The sequence below is a fragment of the Nomascus leucogenys genome, chromosome 4, assembly GCF_006542625.1.
Source record: "Nomascus leucogenys isolate Asia chromosome 4, Asia_NLE_v1, whole genome shotgun sequence".
In the NCBI taxonomy this organism is placed as follows: Eukaryota; Metazoa; Chordata; class Mammalia; order Primates; family Hylobatidae; genus Nomascus; species Nomascus leucogenys.
This window is the reverse complement of record NC_044384.1, coordinates 105,160,367-105,181,414: the sequence shown is the minus strand read 5'-3', so window position 1 is coordinate 105,181,414 and position 21,048 is coordinate 105,160,367. Positions and strand designations below refer to the sequence as shown.

General features: G+C 48.2%; 1 protein-coding gene across 1 annotated transcript in view; it reads right to left on the bottom strand.

Moving 5' to 3' along the window:
- Positions 1-20,832, bottom strand: part of LTF (lactotransferrin) — a 29,481-nt gene extending 8,649 nt beyond the window's left edge. Inside the window, exons 1-12 of the mRNA XM_030811961.1 lie at positions 20,499-20,832; positions 15,320-15,486; positions 11,984-12,092; positions 11,491-11,673; positions 10,990-11,137; positions 9,995-10,050; positions 5,771-5,949; positions 5,130-5,304; positions 4,141-4,295; positions 2,587-2,677; positions 1,718-1,771; positions 575-730 (exon numbers count right to left, since the gene is read on the bottom strand). Of these exons, the coding sequence (XP_030667821.1) occupies positions 575-730; positions 1,718-1,771; positions 2,587-2,677; positions 4,141-4,295; positions 5,130-5,304; positions 5,771-5,949; positions 9,995-10,050; positions 10,990-11,137; positions 11,491-11,673; positions 11,984-12,092; positions 15,320-15,486; positions 20,499-20,541 (1,516 nt within the window). The 5' untranslated portion in view covers positions 20,542-20,832. The remainder of the gene's footprint in view (positions 1-574; positions 731-1,717; positions 1,772-2,586; positions 2,678-4,140; positions 4,296-5,129; positions 5,305-5,770; positions 5,950-9,994; positions 10,051-10,989; positions 11,138-11,490; positions 11,674-11,983; positions 12,093-15,319; positions 15,487-20,498) is intronic.
- Positions 20,833-21,048: the final 216 nt, after the last annotated feature.

Sequence of the window (21,048 nt, the reverse complement as noted above, 5' to 3'; positions counted from 1 at the left end):
ACACTGAGATGTGCTACACACCATGCCACGGGGCCCACAGCAGACAGGGTGTGGCTTATGCTGATTAAGATGAGTGTGGGGTGTGGTGCGGAGAGAAAACTGCAGAAGCAGGTGGAGGCAGACTCTTGAGGTCTTATTCAGGCTCCTTTGCAGTGTAGAGTAAGCATCAGTTTTGCTTAGTAACAGGAGTCACCTTTCATGAGGTAGGCAGACATCTTTCCCCAAGCTGGGAAGCCAGAGTTTAAGAGGAATTTAGGTCTGGAGCTCCAAGAGGTAAAAAGCATTTGCACATCTTGGAACTTGCATTTATTCTTAGGGTGCAGCGAAATAGGCAGATATTCCAATATTTAATCTTGGGGTGGGGTGAATGGGGTATGGGAAGTGCTGTGCAGGGAAACCCCCAGTGCACCCACGCCTCCAGGGGGCAGCCACAGGGAGAATTTCCTCATTCTGGAAGTGGCCTGCAGGCCACTATCAGCCTGCAAATCCCCTCCCCTCCCTTCCCTAAGGTTCCACAGCACAATGTGCCCGCCCCCCAGGGTGGCCCACCCACCGCACCTTTGGAACTCCTTACCAAATTTGCAGGAGCCCGTCTGGTTGAAGAGCAGGCCCATGGGGATATTCCAGCCCGCAGTCCTGTCCACGGCGGTGTGGCAGGACTTCTTGCCTTTCAGAGAATTCCAGGTAAGGCTAGCATCTGATCTCCTAACCACCGCCACAGCAAGATACCCTGGCATAAGAGATGACAGAAAAACAAGTCTCAACCTCCAGGAGGCCCGGCACATGGATTCCAGTGGAGCTGTCTGCAGCCCAGGCCAAAACAGGCCAAGAAGCATCACCAGGCAATGATTCCCGCAAAGAACTGGCCTTTTTAGGTAGACCAAGAAAGCATAAGCTGCTGCCTTATGTTAAGGTGAGATTGATGAAATAAAACAGTAAGAAAAGCTGATTCTTTTAGTGATTACAGGGGACTGTCTTCAACCAGCCACACAATGTCCCTGAGTTACAAACCAGCAATGCATCTCTCAGTGTAAGCTTCTACAGCAACAAACACTATAAACAACAAGAGAGACCCCAGCAGTGCATAAATCACCAACCACAGTGTGCATCAGGCAAGAGCACCAACATCCCGCCGGCTAACTGCTGTGTGGGTGCAGGGGCACATGTCCCCAGGGACTGCCCTGAGCTGAGTCTGAACCAGCCCTGCACTGGTTGAACTCAACATGGTTGCCATTGTCCTCCTGAGAGAATGCATCTGACAGATACCCACTAAGGGCAAGTTTCTTCTGAAACTGAGCAAGCACCAGCTCTGGTGGGCAGAGGGAGTGGTGCATAGAGCACTGGATTTGACACGAGGGACCCTGGGTCAAGACCAGGATCTACCATAGTATTACCTACGGCTGTGAGTGAGATCCTGGGCACTTGGGGACTCTCGGTGCCACTGTTTCCTCATCCCCATGAGGTGGGGAAGTAGCATCCCCCATTCCATGACAAAATGAGGGACCATATGGATGTTCTTTGCCAAGTGTGAAGGTCAATATAAACATTAATTAGAACTATTCCTCTGTGAATTATTTGCACCCTTAAAATTATTGCTCCTAGAAGCCCTATAGCTTCTAGGGCTGCAATTCTTTCTGTTTTTTTACAGTTCCTGCCACTTCGTCTTCCAGCAACAAGAACTTATCCTTGATCCTGAAAGTGGCTAATGCCAACTCACCTTCCACAGGTCTATCCACACATTTAGGACCAGGGTCACTGCTTTGTTGGGATTCTGAAAGAATAAAGACAAGCCAGACATCATTATCCATTCAGATGTAGTGAGAAGCCACAAACTCTTAAATCTCAATGATGCAGAGTCAAATCCAAAGAGACCGTCCCAGCAGTTCCACGCAGGAGAAATGCATCTATATGTTCACCAAAAGGCGTGGCACAGAGATTCACAGCAGCATTATTCACAACAGTCACCAACTGGAAACTACTCAAATGCCCATCCACACTCAAATGACTGAATAATCACAGTAGACTCACACAGCGACGAGACTGAACAGTCTACAACTACACACTTAGGTGGATGAAAAGCGTAACGATGAGCAAGAGAAACCAGACATAAAAAAACACATGCTGTGCCACTCCTTTAACATGAAGTTTAAAACATAGGCAAACTTAGATCTGCGTCCTTAGAAGTCAGGAGAGAGGCTTCCCTTGCAGGAGTAAGGGGGCGGGGGACAGGAGGACACAAGGGGCTTCTGAAACTTGCAGTGTTTGATCTGGGCCTGAGTGCATGGATGGTACAGTGTGTGAAGTGTCATGAGTTGTACATTTATGTGCACTTTTCTGTTTGTATGTTATAATTCACTAAGATCTTCTGAAAAATTAAGAAGATAAAACCAATCTGTCCCTTGTTCGTTCTCAACACAACAGGCTTTGTGGGTAACACAGCCCCTTTCGTTTCTTCTTTCCCTGATTCTCCCTTTTGAATGTATCTGTCCATCATAATGTTTCACCTGCATTCACCAAATGGGATTACTCATTGCCCCACTCCCATGACCCAGAGGGAATATACCAGAGGATGCTAACTCCACTTACTATAGTTCTCTGCCAGGACAGGCACCAAACCACATTTGCCTGCAGTGTACACATATCCTCCATCCAAACTCATGGCATCAGCTTCTCCTTTCTGCAAAGACAGAGCAGATCTCCAGCACCACAGTGAGGCTGCATCCTGTCCTGCCTGTCTATATAGCTCTCTGAGAGAATGGTTTTCTGTCAGGTGACCAGTGAAACAGCAGAAAGAGATGGACTGTTCAAACTGAGCACCCAGAGGAAACACCACGTGCACCACTAATTCTCTCCCAGCCCTGCCTGCTTTCTGGGCTGTCAATTCAACTGGAAAGACCAGGCACAGGTTGCAGTAATCCTCTGTCCTCTGAGCAAAACATTTTCTGTGCCCCTGGCACTTTGGGGACACCTTCCTGGAGCAGTCTCACTGACTGAGGACACAGATGGCAAGAGCTGGCCTCATTTAATCTGAACTCATTAGCACTCCACTCCAAGCGCTACACAGAAGTTGTCCAACACATAAGCTGAAGTCGTCATATTGGCCCACCACCAGAATGAACAAGTCGAGACTACAACACGGGATCACGGACTCATCAGGAGTACGAAACTTCCTCTCTGGCCCAGTAACATTTTTTACAACTATATTAAAAATAGAGATGTGGACAAAGATTTCTACTCAAGAATGCTCACCACAGGGTTATTGATAATAGCAAAGTAAGGGACAAAGAGGAATGGGGGCATGACTAAACTGAGCCATATTCACATAAAAGATATCCTGGAAGCATGTTTAAAAAATGTTTTCATCCGAGTGCTGTGGCTCACACCCGTAATCCCAGCACTTTGGGAGGCCGAAGCGGGAAGATTGCTTGAGCCCAGGAGTTCGAGACAAGCCTGGGCAACAAAGCGAGATTCTGTCACTACAATAATAATAATTATTATTATTATGCAGGTGTGGCGGCGTAGGCCTGTAGCCCCAGCTACTTGGGAGGCTGAGATGGGAGGATCACTTGAGCCCAAGAGTTCCAGGCTGCAGTGAGCTGTGGTTGCACCACTGCACTCCAGCCTGGGTGAGAGATCAAGAATCTCTTAAAAACAAAAATTAATGTTTTCCAAAAGTAAATATTCATGTGGAAGAATGCCCATTATACGCTGTTTAGTGAAAAGGGCTTAAAAACAACATAACTGAAACACTTCATTATTGTTGCATGCATATGTGTAGATGTGCAGAGAAATACTGGAATGGAGAATTGGCCAGACTTTAACCATGTCTGTCCCTCTGTGTGAGATCACAGGTGGTTTGGGGGGTTTGTTGTTGTTTTGTTTTAACATAATACCTTTCCATATTTTCCAAATTGCTTACAATAATCCTGAGTTGTTCTTATAACCAGAGGAGTGGGAAACCCACAGTAAACTGCTTTTTGAACGTAAAACGGTTCCTGGCCCTGAGCACACCTCTCCAGGCATCCCTGCCTCACCCAGGCCCCCGTGGCCTCTTTGACTGCTGACTTCACTTTAAGCAGATGCCCAGGCCCTAGGTCTTCCACGGGGCCTGCCGCCCGCCCCTGTGATGGAGCCCCCTACCAGCACCAGGGCGATGCAGTCCTCTGTGGTGGAGGCCGAGGAGCAGGTCACGTTGCCTTCGCTCAGGCTGCTCCACTGGTTACACTTGCGCAGCTCCTGCTCGCCCACTGCACACCACACGACCCGCGCACGCCGGGCAGCCACTTCCTTCTCACCTGCCAGAGGGAAGACCGCAGGTGGCCGGGCAAACTGAGCCTTGCCAGGTTGTCCAACCACCCCAGAGCCAGGATCCTGCCCAGACCCTCCCTGGAACAGGAGCTACAGTACATGTGTGGACATGGACCCATGCCCTCTCCTCCTCCACTTCTCAGCTCCAAGCCCCTTCTTCAGGCCCACAGAGCTCCCTGTGTTTCTGATTTCTGTTCCTTTGGAGAAGTTCCCTGGCTTCTAATCTATCCATTAATCTTTAGAGTCAGGAGGCGCCTATTGTCTCTGTCTCTGAGGATAAAAGCTCCATGACCCAGAGACCAGTGACAGTCCCAAGAGATGGCCTAGGGGACCTCGAGCCCAGCCCTGACTTCCCCTAATGCCTGCAATCACCACCAATAACTACGGTGCAGCCTCTGTGTTCCCCCAGACTCCCACCCCCAGCCCCCCAGTAGAGAAGGAGCCATAGCTGAGTTCCCCCACCACGGTGTCCCCAGCTAAGCTCAAGGCCTGGGCCTGGGAAGTGTGGGTAAATCCAGGCCTCCGGATTCATCCAGGAGGGGTCCTGGCTCTCTTTGTTCACGTTCATGTTTCTCACTTAATAGGAGGCAAATTGATTTTTCTGGCAGGCCTGGGGAGCCTGATGTGCACTGATCAGGTGGCCAGACTATTCTTTTAGAGACACCTGACCTAATCCACAGAAGACACTCACACCTGCATCAAACCTCCACGATGACCCCACAGTGTCTGGGAAAAGGAGTGACCGCCACAAAGTAGGGCCACCTGCTGGGAGGTAGAAGACCACACCAGGCGGATCTCAGGACCCTCCTGGGCTCACTCACTTTTCCTCAAGTTCTGGATGGCAGTGAAGTAGCCGGAGCCAAGGTACAGCCCAGAATCTATCCTCGGGGGGACCCTCGAAAACCCGATGGCAGAGTCCTTGAACAGCAGATCCTTCTGCCCACTAGGGGAGCCAAAGAGCTGGAATTTCGGTGACTTGTCCTTTCCAAACTTTTCCTAATTAAGAAAAAATAGAATTATGGTGTCAACGGTAAATAGGGAGGAAACAAAAAAATGATGTTAAAAAAGAGTATCTGGAGCTTTGGGATCATTCTAACCGAGAGCAGGAGCCTCGGTTGAGACCCTCCTGCAGAGGGACTTGTGCCATCTCAGAGACCCAAGCTCAGCTACGGCTCATTCTTTGAAGAGTTGCTGAGGTCCAAGCACCTTAGGGCCCTGAGAAGATTGCATTGACCACCCCCTGCTTCTGCTCCCATTATAAGACGCTGTCAGCCCGTGTGGCAGAAGAGTTTCATTGCTTCTGCTGTCCAGAGTACAGCCTGGGCAAGCAGTCCAATGCATTAGTGTGCTATCCTGCAGCAAGGCTACAGGACTTCTAGAGTGGCAGAAGTCAGGGAAGTAAGAAACCTTGCTCCCTGCCCCCCAAATCCAAGCAAGTGGGGAGGACTGTGGGTGAAGATACCTGCGCCTGACGAAGAAGCTCCCAGATGGCGTCTTCCCTGCCATTCACACTTCGTGCCACAACGGCATGAGAAGGGACCCGGGCCAGATGGCAGTCTTTGAACTTGTCCACTGGCTTCCGAGTGTTGTCTGGGCAGAGTAGCTCATAGTTGTCCCTTTCAGCCTCGTCTGACAGGTCCTCTGCAGGAAAGGGGAGGTGGGAGGGAGCCTAGATGAGCCGACTCCAGCAGTAAACACCGCGAGCTATAGTTCCCCTTCTCCCCATAGAATTTTGAGCTTGGGGAGATAGCTGACAAAACTGAGGGTCAGAAAGGCAGGGGGTTGCTCCAGAACACTCAGGAAGGTAAAGGTAGTGCCCCAAAAGCCTCAGGGGGCAGCCGAGGTGTGATCCTCATCCTAAATCACTTAGACCACCCTGGGGTTCCCATGCAGCTGCTGCCTGGCAGGCCAGAGAGGCCAAACCAGACCCGTCTGTTTCTGCGGCATCTCTGCCTGGAAAAGTCACTTTGTAGAGACAAACCCAGGGGGCCACCAAGGGTTGCTCCCTTACTCACATCTCTGGGAAGAATAAAAATGACAAAAATGTTAATAAGGCAGGAAATGAGGCAGGAAGGTGAGTCACTTTCCAACACTTTCCAAAGGGCATCTTTGGAAGACCTCAAAACTACAAACCAACAAGGTGAGGCTTGTGGATTTGACCTTAGCAATATCAAGGATTTTTGATCCACAAAGACTACCACTGTCAGAGTATATCAAAAGAAGGGGAAGAATGGTTTTATGAATGAGTTCAGGCAAATGTGGAATATCATATAAAAGTTGCTTCAGAATGTGTAAAGTGAAAAAAAACTTGCCCGAGTCATTTTATGAGATTAGTACAACCTTGATGTCAAAATCAGAGAAAGTATAGGAGGGAAGAATTAAAGGTTTATTTTACTTACGAACATAAATGCAAAAATTGTAAATAACATATTAGCTAACTCAATCTCACAGAGTATTTAAAAAACTAATAGATTGGAATGAAGGCTTACCAGTCTATTCCATTAACAAAAGAATGACTGAACATCAAAAAAGCTAAGGTAATCTGCATTTAATGGAAGAAAACCATGAGATCGTCTTCATCTTAATAGACGCAGAACAATTGTTTATGTGTTTAACATCTATTTGTGTATGGTTTTTTTTTCTGCCTTAGAAAAATAGTAATAGATAGAACTGGTAAAGTTTTTTTGTTTGTTTGTTTTGAGACGGAGTCTCGCTCTGTTGCCCAGCCTGGAATGCAGTGGTGCGATCTCAGCTCACTGCAGCCTCCATCTCCTGGAGTCAAGAGATTCTCTTGCCTCAGCCTCCCAAGTAGCTGGGACCACAAGCGCACGCCACCATGCCCAGCTAATTTTTGTATTTTTTTTTTTTTTTGAGACGGAGTCTCGCTCTGTCACCCAGGCTGGAGTGCAGTGGCGCAATCTCGGCTCACTGCAAGCTCCGCCTCCTAGGTTCACGCCATTCTCCTGCCTCAGCCTCTCAGAGTAGCTGGGACCACAGGCGCCCGCCACCACGCCCGGCTAATTTTTTTTGTATTTTTAGTAGAGACGGGGTTTCACCATGGTCTCGATCTCCTGACCTCGTGATCTGCCCACCTCAGCCTCCCAAAGTGCTGGGATTACAAGCGTGAGCCACCGCGCCCAGCCTAATTTTTGTATTTTTAATAGAGATGGGGTTTCACCATGTTGGCCAGGCTGGTCTTGAACTCCTGACCTCATGTGATCCACCCGCCTCAGTCTCCCAAAGTGCTGGGATTACAGGGGCGAGACACCATGCCTGGCCATAAGTTATTGGCTTGATAAATGCCATTAATCTACAGCAAAAATCTTACTAAAAGAAGAAAACTTAGACATGCACCGCAAAATCAGGAACAAGGCAAGGATGCCCACTGTTACAATGCCAACACAATTCTAGATATCCAGATCACACAATTTACAAAAGAAATGGGAGATATAAACACTGGAAGGAAAAAGACACACTCTTATTTAAAAAGATGATACGGTCATCTACAAAAAACCAACAAAACCAACAGAAACTAATAAAACTACTCAGAGGAGTAACAAGTTATAAGAGCAACCTACAAAAATCAGATGTTATCCTTATTAACAATAACCAAATAGAAACCAATATGGACTATAAGATGTTACAATAGCAACTGAAACCATTAAGTAGCTAATAATTAGCCTCCCACAAAGATACATCAGACCCACAAAGGAAAAATTTTAGTTCTATCAAAGAAACTAAAAAGAGTTGTGATCAAATGGGAGAGATTTAGCATCACCATGGACTGGACAACTTAATGTTATAAATATGCTGATTTTTCATGGAACAATTTAAATTCAATACAATTCCAATCAAAATTAAAGTATGATTTTTTTCCAGAAAGTCAACAAAATAATTCTGAAGTTTTAGCTGAGTATATTTGAAAAGGAATAATAAAGTGAGAGGGGAGAAGGAGCTCTCTCTCATTCTCTCTCTCTTCCTCTCACTGGCTCTCTCTCTCTCTCTCCCTTTCTCTCCACCAGATAGTAAGACCCATTGGTAAGCCACAGTAACAAAAGCAGAAAAAATGCAAATACACCAATGAAACAAAATAGCTCAGAAACTGGTCCACTTGGATATATACAAACTTGGTGTAGAATTGGCTTCACGTATGGCAGAAAAAATATACTCTTTTTATTGTAAGGAAAATTGTCTCACTGTAAAGGGGATAAAATACTAAAGCCAAATGTAGATCTGATTTTCTAGGTAGAGCACACATAAATAGATGAGGAAGGGGATCTTCAAATCTTAATAATTATGATTTGGGTGTGAAGAAGGGCATCTTTGGAAGACCTCAAAACTACAAACCAACAAGGTGAGGCTTGTGGATTTGACCTTAGCAATATCAAGGATTTTTGATCCACAAAGACTACCACTGTCAGATTTTTGACTGAGAAAAGGTTTTACTAAAGTTTAAAATCAGCAATAGTTTGATACCTAGATAGAAGGAACTTCTGTCCTTGAATCAAAAGCATGCAGAAACAAGGTGTGAAACTCAATTTAAAAAGTAGTCAAATGTCACAAAATAAGAAAGGGAAGCCCAAACTGCTAGCAAATATGTTGAGATGATCAAACTCACCAGCCGTCAGAGAAATGAAAATTAAAATCAACAACGAACTATCTATTGCACTACAACCATCATTCGGACAAAAAGTATGAAAGTCAAAAATACTTCTGACTGAAGTTGTGGGGAAATTAGAACTCTTGCAGAGTGTCTTTCCAGACAGCAGCTTGGTGATCCTGGGTGCATGTGGGGTCTGTCTCTGGTGGCCCTGGGTGCATGTGGAGGCCTGTTTCTGGTGGCCTCTGATGAATGCGGGGTCTGTCTCTGAAGGTCCTGGGTGAATGTGGGTGTTGTCTCTTACTCTGGTGGTCCTGGGTGGGTGTGAGGTATGTCTCTGATGGTCCTGAGTGAATGTGGGTGTCTGTCACTTTCTCTAGTGGCCCTGGGTGGAATATGGTAGCCCTGTCTCTATTGGTCTTGCATGGAATGTAGTGAGCTTATGTCCACTGGTCCTGGGTGCAGTGTGTTTAGCTTCTACATACTCATCAATTGTGCTTTAGTATAAGTCCAGGAGGGACACTGTCCAGCAGGTAAGAAAGGAACATAGGTGACGGTATCAGTCATGTGGCTGCATGTGGTAGGGGAAAAGAGAGCACAAACTCTGTCCATCACAATGGTGACAGAGAAGTAAAATGTGGACGTATTCCACGGACCATTCCTCAACTGTTCGGACCCCTGAGCTAGACATGTATACAACAATACCGATAAACCTCTAAAACAAAATGCTGAGCAGAAAACCCAAGCAGCAGGGTTTCTAATGCTCAGTAAAACCTCTATGAACTCAGAAACCAGAAACACAAACCAGCACGATCTGTTCTGCATGAGCACATACGTCTTGCAGGACGCATTGCCAAGCACCTAGGCGTGGGTGTCTACGAGGGGAAGAGAAAGGCAGTAGGCACAGGAGGTTTCAAGAAAACTGATCATTTAAAATATGAAAGATCACAAAATCAGAGCTGTGCCCTGTAGGAATCTTGAAAATGGTCTGCCATGAACTTAGGAATCTAATTAGCTCAAAGGTCAGAGTCATGATCAAGTAAGATAAAAGGGGTCAGTACCCACGGCTCATTACCCTGCTCTTACCAAATACTGTGCTCTCTCTGATAAAAGCCACGTCTCCAGCCCCCTCTCTCAGACACCTGTGAAAAGAGAAAGCATCGGAGGTAAGCACAGGCAGCCCCTCCCCGGCCCCTCCCTGTGGAACAGCAGCCCTGGCACTCAGCATCTGTGGGTTTCTACTCCCTGCAGGGTAGGGCTGTGAAGCTTTGGGGCATCCCAGCTGGGAAGATAGGGGCCCCCTCCAGGTAGATTCTAAAGAATGACTCAGGTGCTGGCCAGAGGCCCCCATCTTCTGCTTTGAGGGCTAAGAGGACAAAACTTTTTTTCTATATAAAAGAGAGTTTTGAAGCCTCTACCCAAGAGCGTAAAGGCTTAGCATCCCTGTTCATGTGGCTCTTTCCCTCAGGACTGAGTGTGCAGGTGTGCCCTGGCCAGTGGCGAAGCACGGAGGCCTCCCTCTGCAAAAATACCCTAGCGCCAGCAGACAGAATGGGAAAAGGGGGAGCTCAGCCTCCGCGTGGGGGCAGAGAGGATGGGGGCGATTCAGGCATTGCTCACTGTCCTTCAGCCATGGGGAGAGGCCCAGGTGGGCAGAAGGACATCAGCCTGGACACCGCAGCGGTCTTGTCCAACCAGAAGCCAGGACTGGGTGTCTCATGACAAGATGCCTTCAGTCCTGCTGTGGTTAGGGAGGCGGCAGAAATTAGTATGAGGAACCCAGGACAACAGGGGAGCCAAGTTAGATTCAGGGCTCTCTGAGGTGACAGGAGGGCCCACAGCCACAGTGACTGCCCGTGGGGCTGGTGAGAAGTGGGGGGCACAGGTGGGCCCGGAAGGCTGGAGGGGAACACACACCGGGCAGGCCTGCACTCTCTTTGGACACACAGCAGCAGGAGAACCAGACCTCCTCTCTGGTCCCCAAGAGCAGGCTGGGCTCTATGTGGGGCCAGAGAAAAGGCCTCCCAGCCTGAGGCCACAGGACACTTGGCCACTGAAGAGAAGGGGACAGGGTCACTCACTTGAAGGCACCAGAGTAGCCGAAGTACGGTTCCTGGGAGGAGAAGGCACATTTGTTTTCCCCTGTCCCCACACACAGGCGACACAAGTTGGGGAACTGTCCTTTATCTGCACCGGGAACGCAGCTGGCTGAGAAGAACCTGGCCACAGCTGTTAAACACAGAGAAGTGGACCACAGAGTGTGAGCCAGCCCTGGTCATAGCGGGTTATACCTCCCATCCTGAGGTCCCCATGGGCAGGGCCCCTTCCTCCACCCCTGCAGGAGAGCCTCTGTCATGGGGCTGGGAGCTCAAGACATGCACCTCTGCCGAGAGCAGACTCAGCTATGCCTCCCAAGGGCTGCTGGGGTAATGGATCCTGCCGGCAGGACGTTATAAGCTGGCCAGCTTCACCCCAACATTGATTGATCCCACACTTTCACCTGCATGATCTGTGTGGCCTGTGCTTACAACTGGAGTACAGCCCCCTGCCTGAGGTCACTCACTATCCCCTAACTGTCTTACCTGCCTCAAGGGGCTCAGGTGGCCCTGTCCAGTTCAAGAATGGACGAAGCGTCCCTATAGGGACATTCCACCCAGCGGTCCTGCGAAGGCCTGTGTGGCAGGACTTCAGACCTTGCAGTTCGTTCAGCTGAAAGCGGCTGCCCTTCTTCACCACAGCCACGGCATAATAGTGGGTTCGTGGCTCTGCAAAGGGGCAGACAGAATTGAAAGCTCTTAGCCTGGACAAGAGGAACAAAAACAACCCATCCTGAAAAGTCTCCGGTGGAAGGGGAAACGCTATGCTGCAGTTTCCTCGCAGCTCACGTGTGTCCTCCTCTCATGGGTCAGTGTCAGGAGGAACGGCCTTCATCTGGCCCAGAGCCCAGCGACTCCATTCCCTACATGTGTGATGTGACCGAGGGTCCACCTCCACATGTTCCCCCACTCCCAATCCACAGAGCTCAGGGAACAGGCTGGGGCCACCGTGGCATCTGGGTCCCCAGGCAGAACTCACGTCCTTCGGTCCCGTAGACTTCCGCCGCTACAGGTCGCAGTTTGTAGGGGGCCAGGCCTGCCTCGTATATCAAACCGCCATCAAGGGTCACAGCATCGGCCCTGTTTGTCTGAAAGTAAAGACACCAGACTGGCTTCAGTAGAAAACACAGCCAAACCCAGCAAGTGGGACTTCAGGACCTCAGAAAGTCTCCGTGGCTGGAAGGGTCGTCAAAGGGGTCCGCTTTCCATCACGTCCCCTCACTTCCCATGAGAGATGGTGAGAGCCAAGGACCCCTGTTTTGGGATAGTGAGCACCAGCCCTCTAAGTCCTGAGACTGGCGCCTGCCCTCTTTCTCCTCTGCCTGCCTGTGTCACTCTCCTGATCACACCCTTCACAGTCATCTATATGTGAAGTCGTTTGTTCTAGATACTTTCTATTTTTGCTCTATATTCATTTCTTTCAAGTTCTATTTTATTGAATAGAAAATATAGTTATTAAGATATCCTAAAATTATCATAAGAAACCATGTTCCTCTGCTTCAGCACATTGCTTCCCACATGATTACGTATTTGTTTGGTTTGCAATATGGTATAGTTCAGTGTTCCCCAACTTTTTTGCCACCAAGGACCAGTTTCAGAGAACGTAATTTTTCCACAGACAGATGGGGAATGGTTTTGGGATGAAACTGTTCCACCTCTCATCATCAGGCATTGGATTCTCATAAGGACTGCAACCTAGATCCCTCGGATGCACAGTTCACGCTAGGGTTCACACTCCTATGAGAATCTAATGCCGCCGCTGACCTGACAGGATGTGGAGCTCAGGCGGTCATGCTCACTGGCCTGCCGCTCACCTCCTGCTCTGAGGCCTAGTTCCCAATAGGCCATCGACCGGTATCAGTCCGCGGCCAGGTGGTGGGGACCCTGGGATACATCATATTTTGTGGACTGCGTATTCATCTAAAACTGGATACATTTTCTAACTTCTGCAGAGCCTTTACTGATTTTGCAGACAGCATAATGTTTTCTCATAATGTGGGTGTTCTATAGTGTATTGAATAATTTCCCCCAGTGTTCAGCACTTGAGTTTATTTCTAACTGTTGCCTGTGAAGACTGTATTTTCATGAATATCTTTGTCGTTAGTGTTTTTCCTTGTGACCACTTGTGTCCTTGGGTAGGCACCTGAGGGTGGAATCCCCCAGATGAGGAGCATGTTTCTCCCTGTGACCCTGGCTGCTGTTGCCATTCTGCTTCCAGAAGACTTATAATACCAATTCAGAATGGCACTGACCGTGAGGACCAGCTTCACTCTTGAATCACCAGCAGGGCAGGCTATCATTCTATTAGCTGTTATTACTATAGAAAATTTGAGTACTCACAAATTGCTCAGGTCTGATTAGTAAGGGGAATATCTCACAAGTATTTTCTATTAATTATGAATTCCCTCTTACTGGTAACTCTGTTCATATCATTTTTCTTCTATGATTCTACATTTTTTCCAATTTGAGTTATTCTTTTATTTATTTATTTTTTCGAGACACAGTCGCCCAGGCTGGGGTGCAGTGGCGTCATCTCAGCTCACTGCAACCTCCACCTCCTGAGATAAAGCGACTGTCTTGCCTCAGCCTCCTGAGTAGCTGGGACTACAGGCATGTGCCACCACGCCTGGCTAATTTTTTTTTTTTTGTATATTTAGTAGAGATGGGGTTTCACCATCTTAGCCGGGATGGTCTTGATCTCCTGACCTCATGATCCGCCTGCCTTGGCCTCCCAAAGTGCTGGGATTACAGGCGTGAGCCACCGCGCCCAGCCTTGAGTTATTCTTTTATAGAGTGTAAATAGTAATCATGTGTCAGAGCTGGTGCATATTCATTCACTCCAGTGCTTTCTAAATTTTTTATTTAAATATTTTCTATGGGCTATGAATTACATTTTCTGTATTTTAGAATATCTATTTGTTTCATGATTTAGTTCATCGTTTAAGAGATTTCTATTTCCTCTACAGTTCTGCTAGTTAACCTGCCCTCTAGTTTTTCAATAATACAAGTTTTATTTTTAACCATTTAATCTATCTCAACTTTATTTGAATGAATGGTATGTAGTACTGATTTCAAACAGGGATCTTATTTTCCGAGATCAGACGCGTTCAGGGTGGTATGGCCTTAGACAGGATCTTATTTTAAAAGGCAGATTTTGTGGCTTCTTTCACATATATTCAGATTGAGTAGGTTAGAATAGAGCCTAGGAATCTGCATTTTAAACAAGCAAGAGATGCTGGTGCTGGTTTTTTGTTTTTGTTTTTTGTTTTTTGAGATGGAGTCTCGCTCTTGTCGCCTTGGAGTGCAATGGCATGATCTTGGCTCACTCCAACCTCCCCCTCCCGGGTTCAAGTGATTCTCCTGCCTCAGCCTTGTAAGTAGCTGGGATTACAGGCATGTGCCACCACACCCAGCTAATTTTTGTATTTTTAGTAGAGACAGGGTTTCGCCATGTTGGCCATCCTGGTTTTGAACTACATAGACCTCAGGTGATCCTCCCACCTTGGCCTCCCAAAGTGCTGAAATTACAAGTGCGAGCCACTGTGCCCAGCCACTGGTACTGTTTGTATGCAGGTAATAGCTGTAAAATAATAGCCTAAAACATTGATTAAACTAGATTTTTCCCTAAGTACTATTCTAATAACTCCATTGTATTTGTAAGATAATCGTATGAAGTTGCCTTGGGAACTTTTACACAAATTATTCACTCTGCTGGAGTTGAGTACACATGATTATGGCACATGGCAGGTACACAGAATATATTTGTTGAATGAATGAGTAAAAATCATTTCAGTAGATCTTACATCTCAAAAAATAAAAGGAATCAGAAATCATATACAAGTCATGATACCCTTTTCTCTCTCTCTGAAAGTGTCTTGGACAAAAGTCTTTCTAACGCCCAGCACCATGGCAGGCCCTGCCCCAGCCATGTGATGTGGCAACGGTGACCAGGACAAGCTTCTTTCTCACAGGGTTTAGAGGTCATGACTCTTTTGGAGGATTTCTCTCTCTGAGTAACCTTGCTTTTTGCCGATCCTATGTATTCATCAAATACAACTGCTTACATTTCATTTTGGAACAGTTGTCATTAACAGTTTATGTGGAGGCCTCGGGTTCCTCACACATGGTCTCTTGACTTAAGCTCCTTCCTTTCTGCTCTGAAAATAGCACAGTTCCCTGTGAGAGAGGATGGCTCCCCACTTCGTTGCCCAACAGGTGAAGCAGAGGAAGTAAGGAGAGCTCATGTTCTATCTTTTTCCATTTCTCTCTCCCTTCCATTCAGCTTGGTCCCAACCAACACCCAGCACCGACTCACCGCAATGGCCTGGACACACTGGATGGGGGAGGCTGTCTTTATGCAGCTGACAGGAGGGCCACGCACTCTTCTCATATTCCTTTGCCATTGGAAGCATTTTGTGGCCTCAGGTTGGGATATGGTGCACCATCGAACACTCCTTCTCCTAGGGGCAGCCAGACACAGTCCTGGGAGAGAGGGGCCAAGGAGTAAGCATTCAACCACTGACTGAGGGAGGGACCACCGCACCCTCTGATGGAGTTTTCCAGACTCCTCCCTCTCTCTCGGCTGCCCTCCTTCCCTCTCCATTTCATGGCTACGTCCAGCCATTCTCCACAAGTGGAGGCATCTTGCTGGACTAATAGGATCTCTGCACTGGCTAGAGGTCTGTGGTTCTCAATAAATTAAAGGAGGAAGTCCCTCTAGATTATTTGTATTCCTATGACTTTGACATGTTTCCTACACCTTAAAAAATGATGGTGATCCCTCAGATCAGTTATGGAATTCTTCTACCAGCTTTGGCCACTTTGAACCTGGAAGGTAGGCAGGAAAGGAGTCATTGCTCCTGTTTTACTGATGTGGAAATTGGCTCCTAAGGAGGCTGAGTGACTCGCCACTCAGCAGTGCAGAGCCCAGCTGAGAATCCAGGTCTCTCTAGATTGTTTTGTCCATAAATATCTTCCCAGGGAATGCCGAGAGAACAAGGAAAAATACACCTGACACGGTTGGTAGCTGAGATAAATGGTAAGCCAATGTCAATGGGGACAAATCAGTTGGTTGGTGTGCCTGAGCTACCACCATTCACTCTGTACAGAAAGACTGGTGCTCCTGTTGAGCCTGCTTTTGTTGCTCAAATCCATGTAATTAGGGAGGAAGATGCATTGAATTTACTCACCTGGTTGCCTGATAAAAGGCATCCACAAAAAACCTGCAATGAACATTATACTAAAATGGTGAAAGACTGACTGCTTTCCACCTAAGATCAGGAATGATGAGAGTGTCCACTCTCACCTCTTCTATTCAACAGTACTAGAGATTCTAGTCACAGCAATAAGGCAAGAAAAGAAATGAGACACCCATATTGGAAAGAAAGAAGTAAAACTGACTTTATTTTCAGATAACATGATCTTCTATATAGAAAATACTGAAGAATCTACAAAGTACTATTAGAATTAATAAACAAGTACAGCCAGGCCACAGGATACAAGATCAGTATACAAAAATTGATCATATTTTTGCATACAGCATAGAACAATCCAAAAATGAAATTAAGAACATAATGCTAGATAGTATAACATCAGAAAGGATTTAATACATGATGGGTAAATGATAAGAACAGACATTTTACCAAAGAAGATATATGAATGGACAATAAGCACATGAAAACTGCTCAATATCATTAGTCAAAAAATGCAAATTGAAAATGCAATGAAACATCATTTCACACCCACTGAACAGGTTATAATAGCTAAAACAGACAATGACACATATCGGTGAGGATGTGGAGAAGTGGAAACCCTCATACATTGCTGAGAATGTAAAGTGACCGGCCACTTTGTAAAACAGGTTGGCAGCTTCTCAAAATGTGAAGCACACAGTTCCAATAGGACCCAGCAATTGCACTTCTAGGCATATAGCCAAAAGAAATATTATAAAAACCTATCATACATAAAGGCTTGTGCATGAATATTCATTGCAGTGTTATTCAGAATAGTAGAAAACTGGAAACAACCTAAATGTCCAATAACTGGTGAATATACATCCATTCAATGGAATATTACTCAGCAGTGAAAAGAGCTACCGGCATGCCCCACAACATGAACGAGCTTATGCTCAGTGAAAGCAGCCAGACACAAGAGACCACATACTGTATGATTCCATTGGTATGAAATGTCCATAAAAGGCAAATTTATAAAGACAGGAAAATAGATTAGTGGTTGTCTGATGCTGGGGTAGAAATGAGGATTAACTATAAACAGGCATGAGGGACCTCTACTGGGGGGCATAAAAGTGTTCTAAAACAGACTTATGGTGATGGTTGCACCACTCGGTAAGGTTACTAAAACTCATTGAATTGTATGCAAATATGCGATTTTTTATGATATATAAAATGTACCTCAGTAAAGCTGTTACCAAAAACTAAAACAAAAAACAAACAAAAAAAAAAACAAAACAAACACACAGTTGTAAAAGCCCTCTGCCCTTTGGATGTGCTATGGGGTAGAATGTTCAGCCTCTGCTGTCTCCTATTTCTGAGCCATCCCTTTATGGTGAGAGCCACCCATGGCCCTTGGGTGGGCAAGAGGCCTGTAGCTCCCTGGCTGAGTCTGCAGGGTTTTGGGGACACCTAGCTGCCATACTCCCCCTTCACCAACCCTCATCCTGGGGAAATCCCCGGGGATATAATCTTGCCTTGGAAGCCCTTATGGAACTATCCCACACTGAGAATTAACCCAATCAGATGCAACCATTTGTGACCCAGTGAGCATTAACTGTATGCCTGCTGTATACACAGCACTGTGTGTCATGCAAGGAATGTGTAAGTGGATGGGACCAGATTTCACTTCTCACTGGAGAGGCAAAAATCCAAAAGGAGGAAGCTAAGAATGGTGGATGTGTTAAAAGAGAACAAATACCAAACAAATACCAACTAATGGAGACATACGTGTCTCCACTAGTTGCCCCACCTTCTCTGTATTGTGAGTTCTGCCAACATCTCCATTCTCCAGGGGAGGGAGCTATGGCTTTAACTAGTTATGTGGCTTGTGGAAGTTCCCATAGCTAATAAGTAAGTGTTGGATCTAGGACTCGAACCTAAGCAGTCAGGCACTAAACTCCCCTACTCTTACCACTGGGCTAGCCTGCCTATTTAGGTTGGCAAAGTTAGAGACAGGTTGGAGATGGGGCTAGAAAAGGGTCTGGGTCAGATCATGGAAAGTCTCCAATGCTGATCCAGGGAGGTCTTATTCAGGATGCAGTGAAGCTGTGACTCACGGGAGAGGCTGGAGACTAGAGCTCTCCCTAGGGCAGGGGCAGAATGAACTGAGACCTGGGACCTGGGAACAGGTAGAGAAGCTGTGGCTAAGGAAGGCACCAGGGAAGGGCTGGTCTGAGTGGACAGGGGGGACAGCACTGAGAACAGAGAAGGGGGCAAGGAGCTGGTATCAGAAATCAGCTTGGTAATGGGTGGGTTCTGGGGGGTGAAGGGAGAGAGTAAAATGGAAGACCATGCCTCAAGCCGGAGGTGGGGGCTGAGCAATGACGGGAACCTGTGGGCAGAGTTCATTTCTTCCCCTAAGAGGAGCTGAACCAGAGGAACTAAAGGACCACTGAGCTCCCTTCCAGGATTCCCAATCCCCAGCCCCCCAAACACCAGGTGAAGTCTCCATGCTCTTACCTCCCAGCTCTGGAGCTGTGTGACCCACAAGCTCTTACCTCCCAGCTCTGGAGCTATGTGACCGCCTGAAGCAGGTCTAGGTCTGGCCCCTCCAAAATCCTCAACCCAGCACTTGTATTCGGTGTCAGGCACTCAGATGCTGCCCACTGGACCTGGCTGGACACTGGCTAAAGCATACATTCTGGGCAGACATGCAGTGCCCTGTCCTCAAAGGCAGGGGTCAGGACAGGAGTTACTCTCCCCACCTACCCAGACGGCTCATGATAGGGCCCAGGCAGACTGCTCAGACTGATGGGAAACCTCATGAGTGCCACCCAGCCCATGGCTCCAGGGGCTAAGCAGACAGACTCCTCCACCCACTGCTCACATGGCTTGGATCCAGCTGGCCCCACCCACCCAACTTCTGTCAGCCTGGACACCCACGGGGAGCAGGGCAGGAATTCCACAGGGCAAATGCCACCCTTTCCTCAGGAAGGACAAGGGTTTCAATGGCACTTTGGGGTACAGGCCACCATCCCAACTGACTGCAGGATTCAAACTTCAGACCTCAGTAGGCGCCAAAACAACCAAAGATCTAAGTGAATATAAAACCCAGTGGTGCAACTCTGAGCCAGAATCCTGGACCACAGCCCATGACCACTTCCAGGAAGGCAAGGCTTCCTTCCTCTCCTGCCCCTCCCAGGTGGCCCTAACCCTGTGCAACAGGCCACTTTCCAGGGAGCTTGAGGGGAAGAAAACAGTCGGGTCCTGGCCAGTCCCAATCTGTCTTAGAGAAGGGAAGGATGACCAACACCCATGGGAAGGAATTTGGAGCAGGAGACCAGAAGGGCAGGGACAAGGATGGGTTTGGGCTCCCACTGCTGCTCTCTATCCACCGCCACCACTTCCATCCAGGAAGCCCCCAGCCTTAGGTAGATGCCATAAGACAGGTGGAGGCTGCACTGGGCTGGGGAGGTGTGACACCTGGGCTTTCACTGGGTTTTATCACTGTTGCATCACTGTGCCCCCTCCCACTGCCTAGGTCCTGATGCCCATCACAGCCCTTTCTGCTGCGGCCTGGGACCTTCCCCTCCTGGCGCTGCAGGGAGCTCCGCACTCGTACATTTAGGTCACTAATGTGCAGCACTGGGGAGTGCCCTCTGAGCACCCGAGAAATTACTTTGGTTATGGAACTAACAATTGTTTCCTTCCTTTTACTCCTTCCTTCTGTTCGGCTCACATTTCCCTCTCAAACCCTCTGACACAGGGTTCCATCAGGAGCACTGCACCCCTCCACACCCCTCTGCCACGGAAGGTGTGCAAATGCCCCATCTCCTCCTCACAACCCTGTGGACCCATGGTTAGGCCGTTTCTTTTAAGTGAAGAAACTAAGTCTCATAAAGGCTCGGTCTCGCTGGGGTCTCACAGTCCTTGCAGGAGCTAGGATCTGGACTAGGGTCCTTGAGCTAGTCGCTCACCCTCTCTGAGCCTCACTTTCCTCCCAGGTAAAACGCGTGTCACAATACAATGGGGACCAAATCCGTAGGCGGGACACAAGGGGACAGGGGCCTGGGAGGCCTTTTGAGAAGCTCTGCGCAGAGCTAGGCATGCCCCGATCCGGCTTGAGGAGCCCAGCTCCTGTTCCTCCCCAGGTGGGAAAGAGACTGGCCCCGCGTCCGGGCCGCCTCCCGTCTGCAGGCGCTGGGACCGCGGGGCGCAGAGACCCCGCGCCCAGCCAACAGGACACAGGGACCAAAGCGCCTAGCAGACAGGGCGCAGGAGATGCCCATCAGGCGGCGCGCGCCCCCATACACCTACACTCACCGAGGGCCCCTAGAAACAGCAGGGCAGGGAAGACAAGCTTCATGTCTGCGGTCTGGAGGCGACTTGGCAAAAGAAGGCTCTGCCACTTGCGCCTGCCCTGCGCCCGTTTATTCAGGGCTTTGCCCCGCCCTGTTGCCCAATAGACACCCCTTCCCTCCCCACTCCCCGCGGCCAAGTCTACTTGTTCTTTGAGGATCCAGGCTCCGAAAAGCCCTGAGGCGAGGCAGGACTCCACACTGCGAGAGGAAAGCCAGCCTGCACCTCACCTGTCTTGGTTCTGCCTGGCTGCTGCGATGTTCTTTCTCTCCCACTAGTCTGCAAGCCCCTAGGAGTCGCAGCCCCCTGAGCCCTGTCCCAGCTCTGGTCTCAGTGCCTTCTAGAGGGCAGGACACAGAGCAGAGGGTCTTTACTTGAAGATCGCCTTGACCTGTGAGACTGCTATCTTCTTCAGCAGATGACCTTGAAGGTGCCTAGGAGCCAGTTAGGGCAGATGGGTTTGCTTTCACCTTGGCTCAGCAGTGAGCTGAGAGTTGAAAAGATGACCCAACAG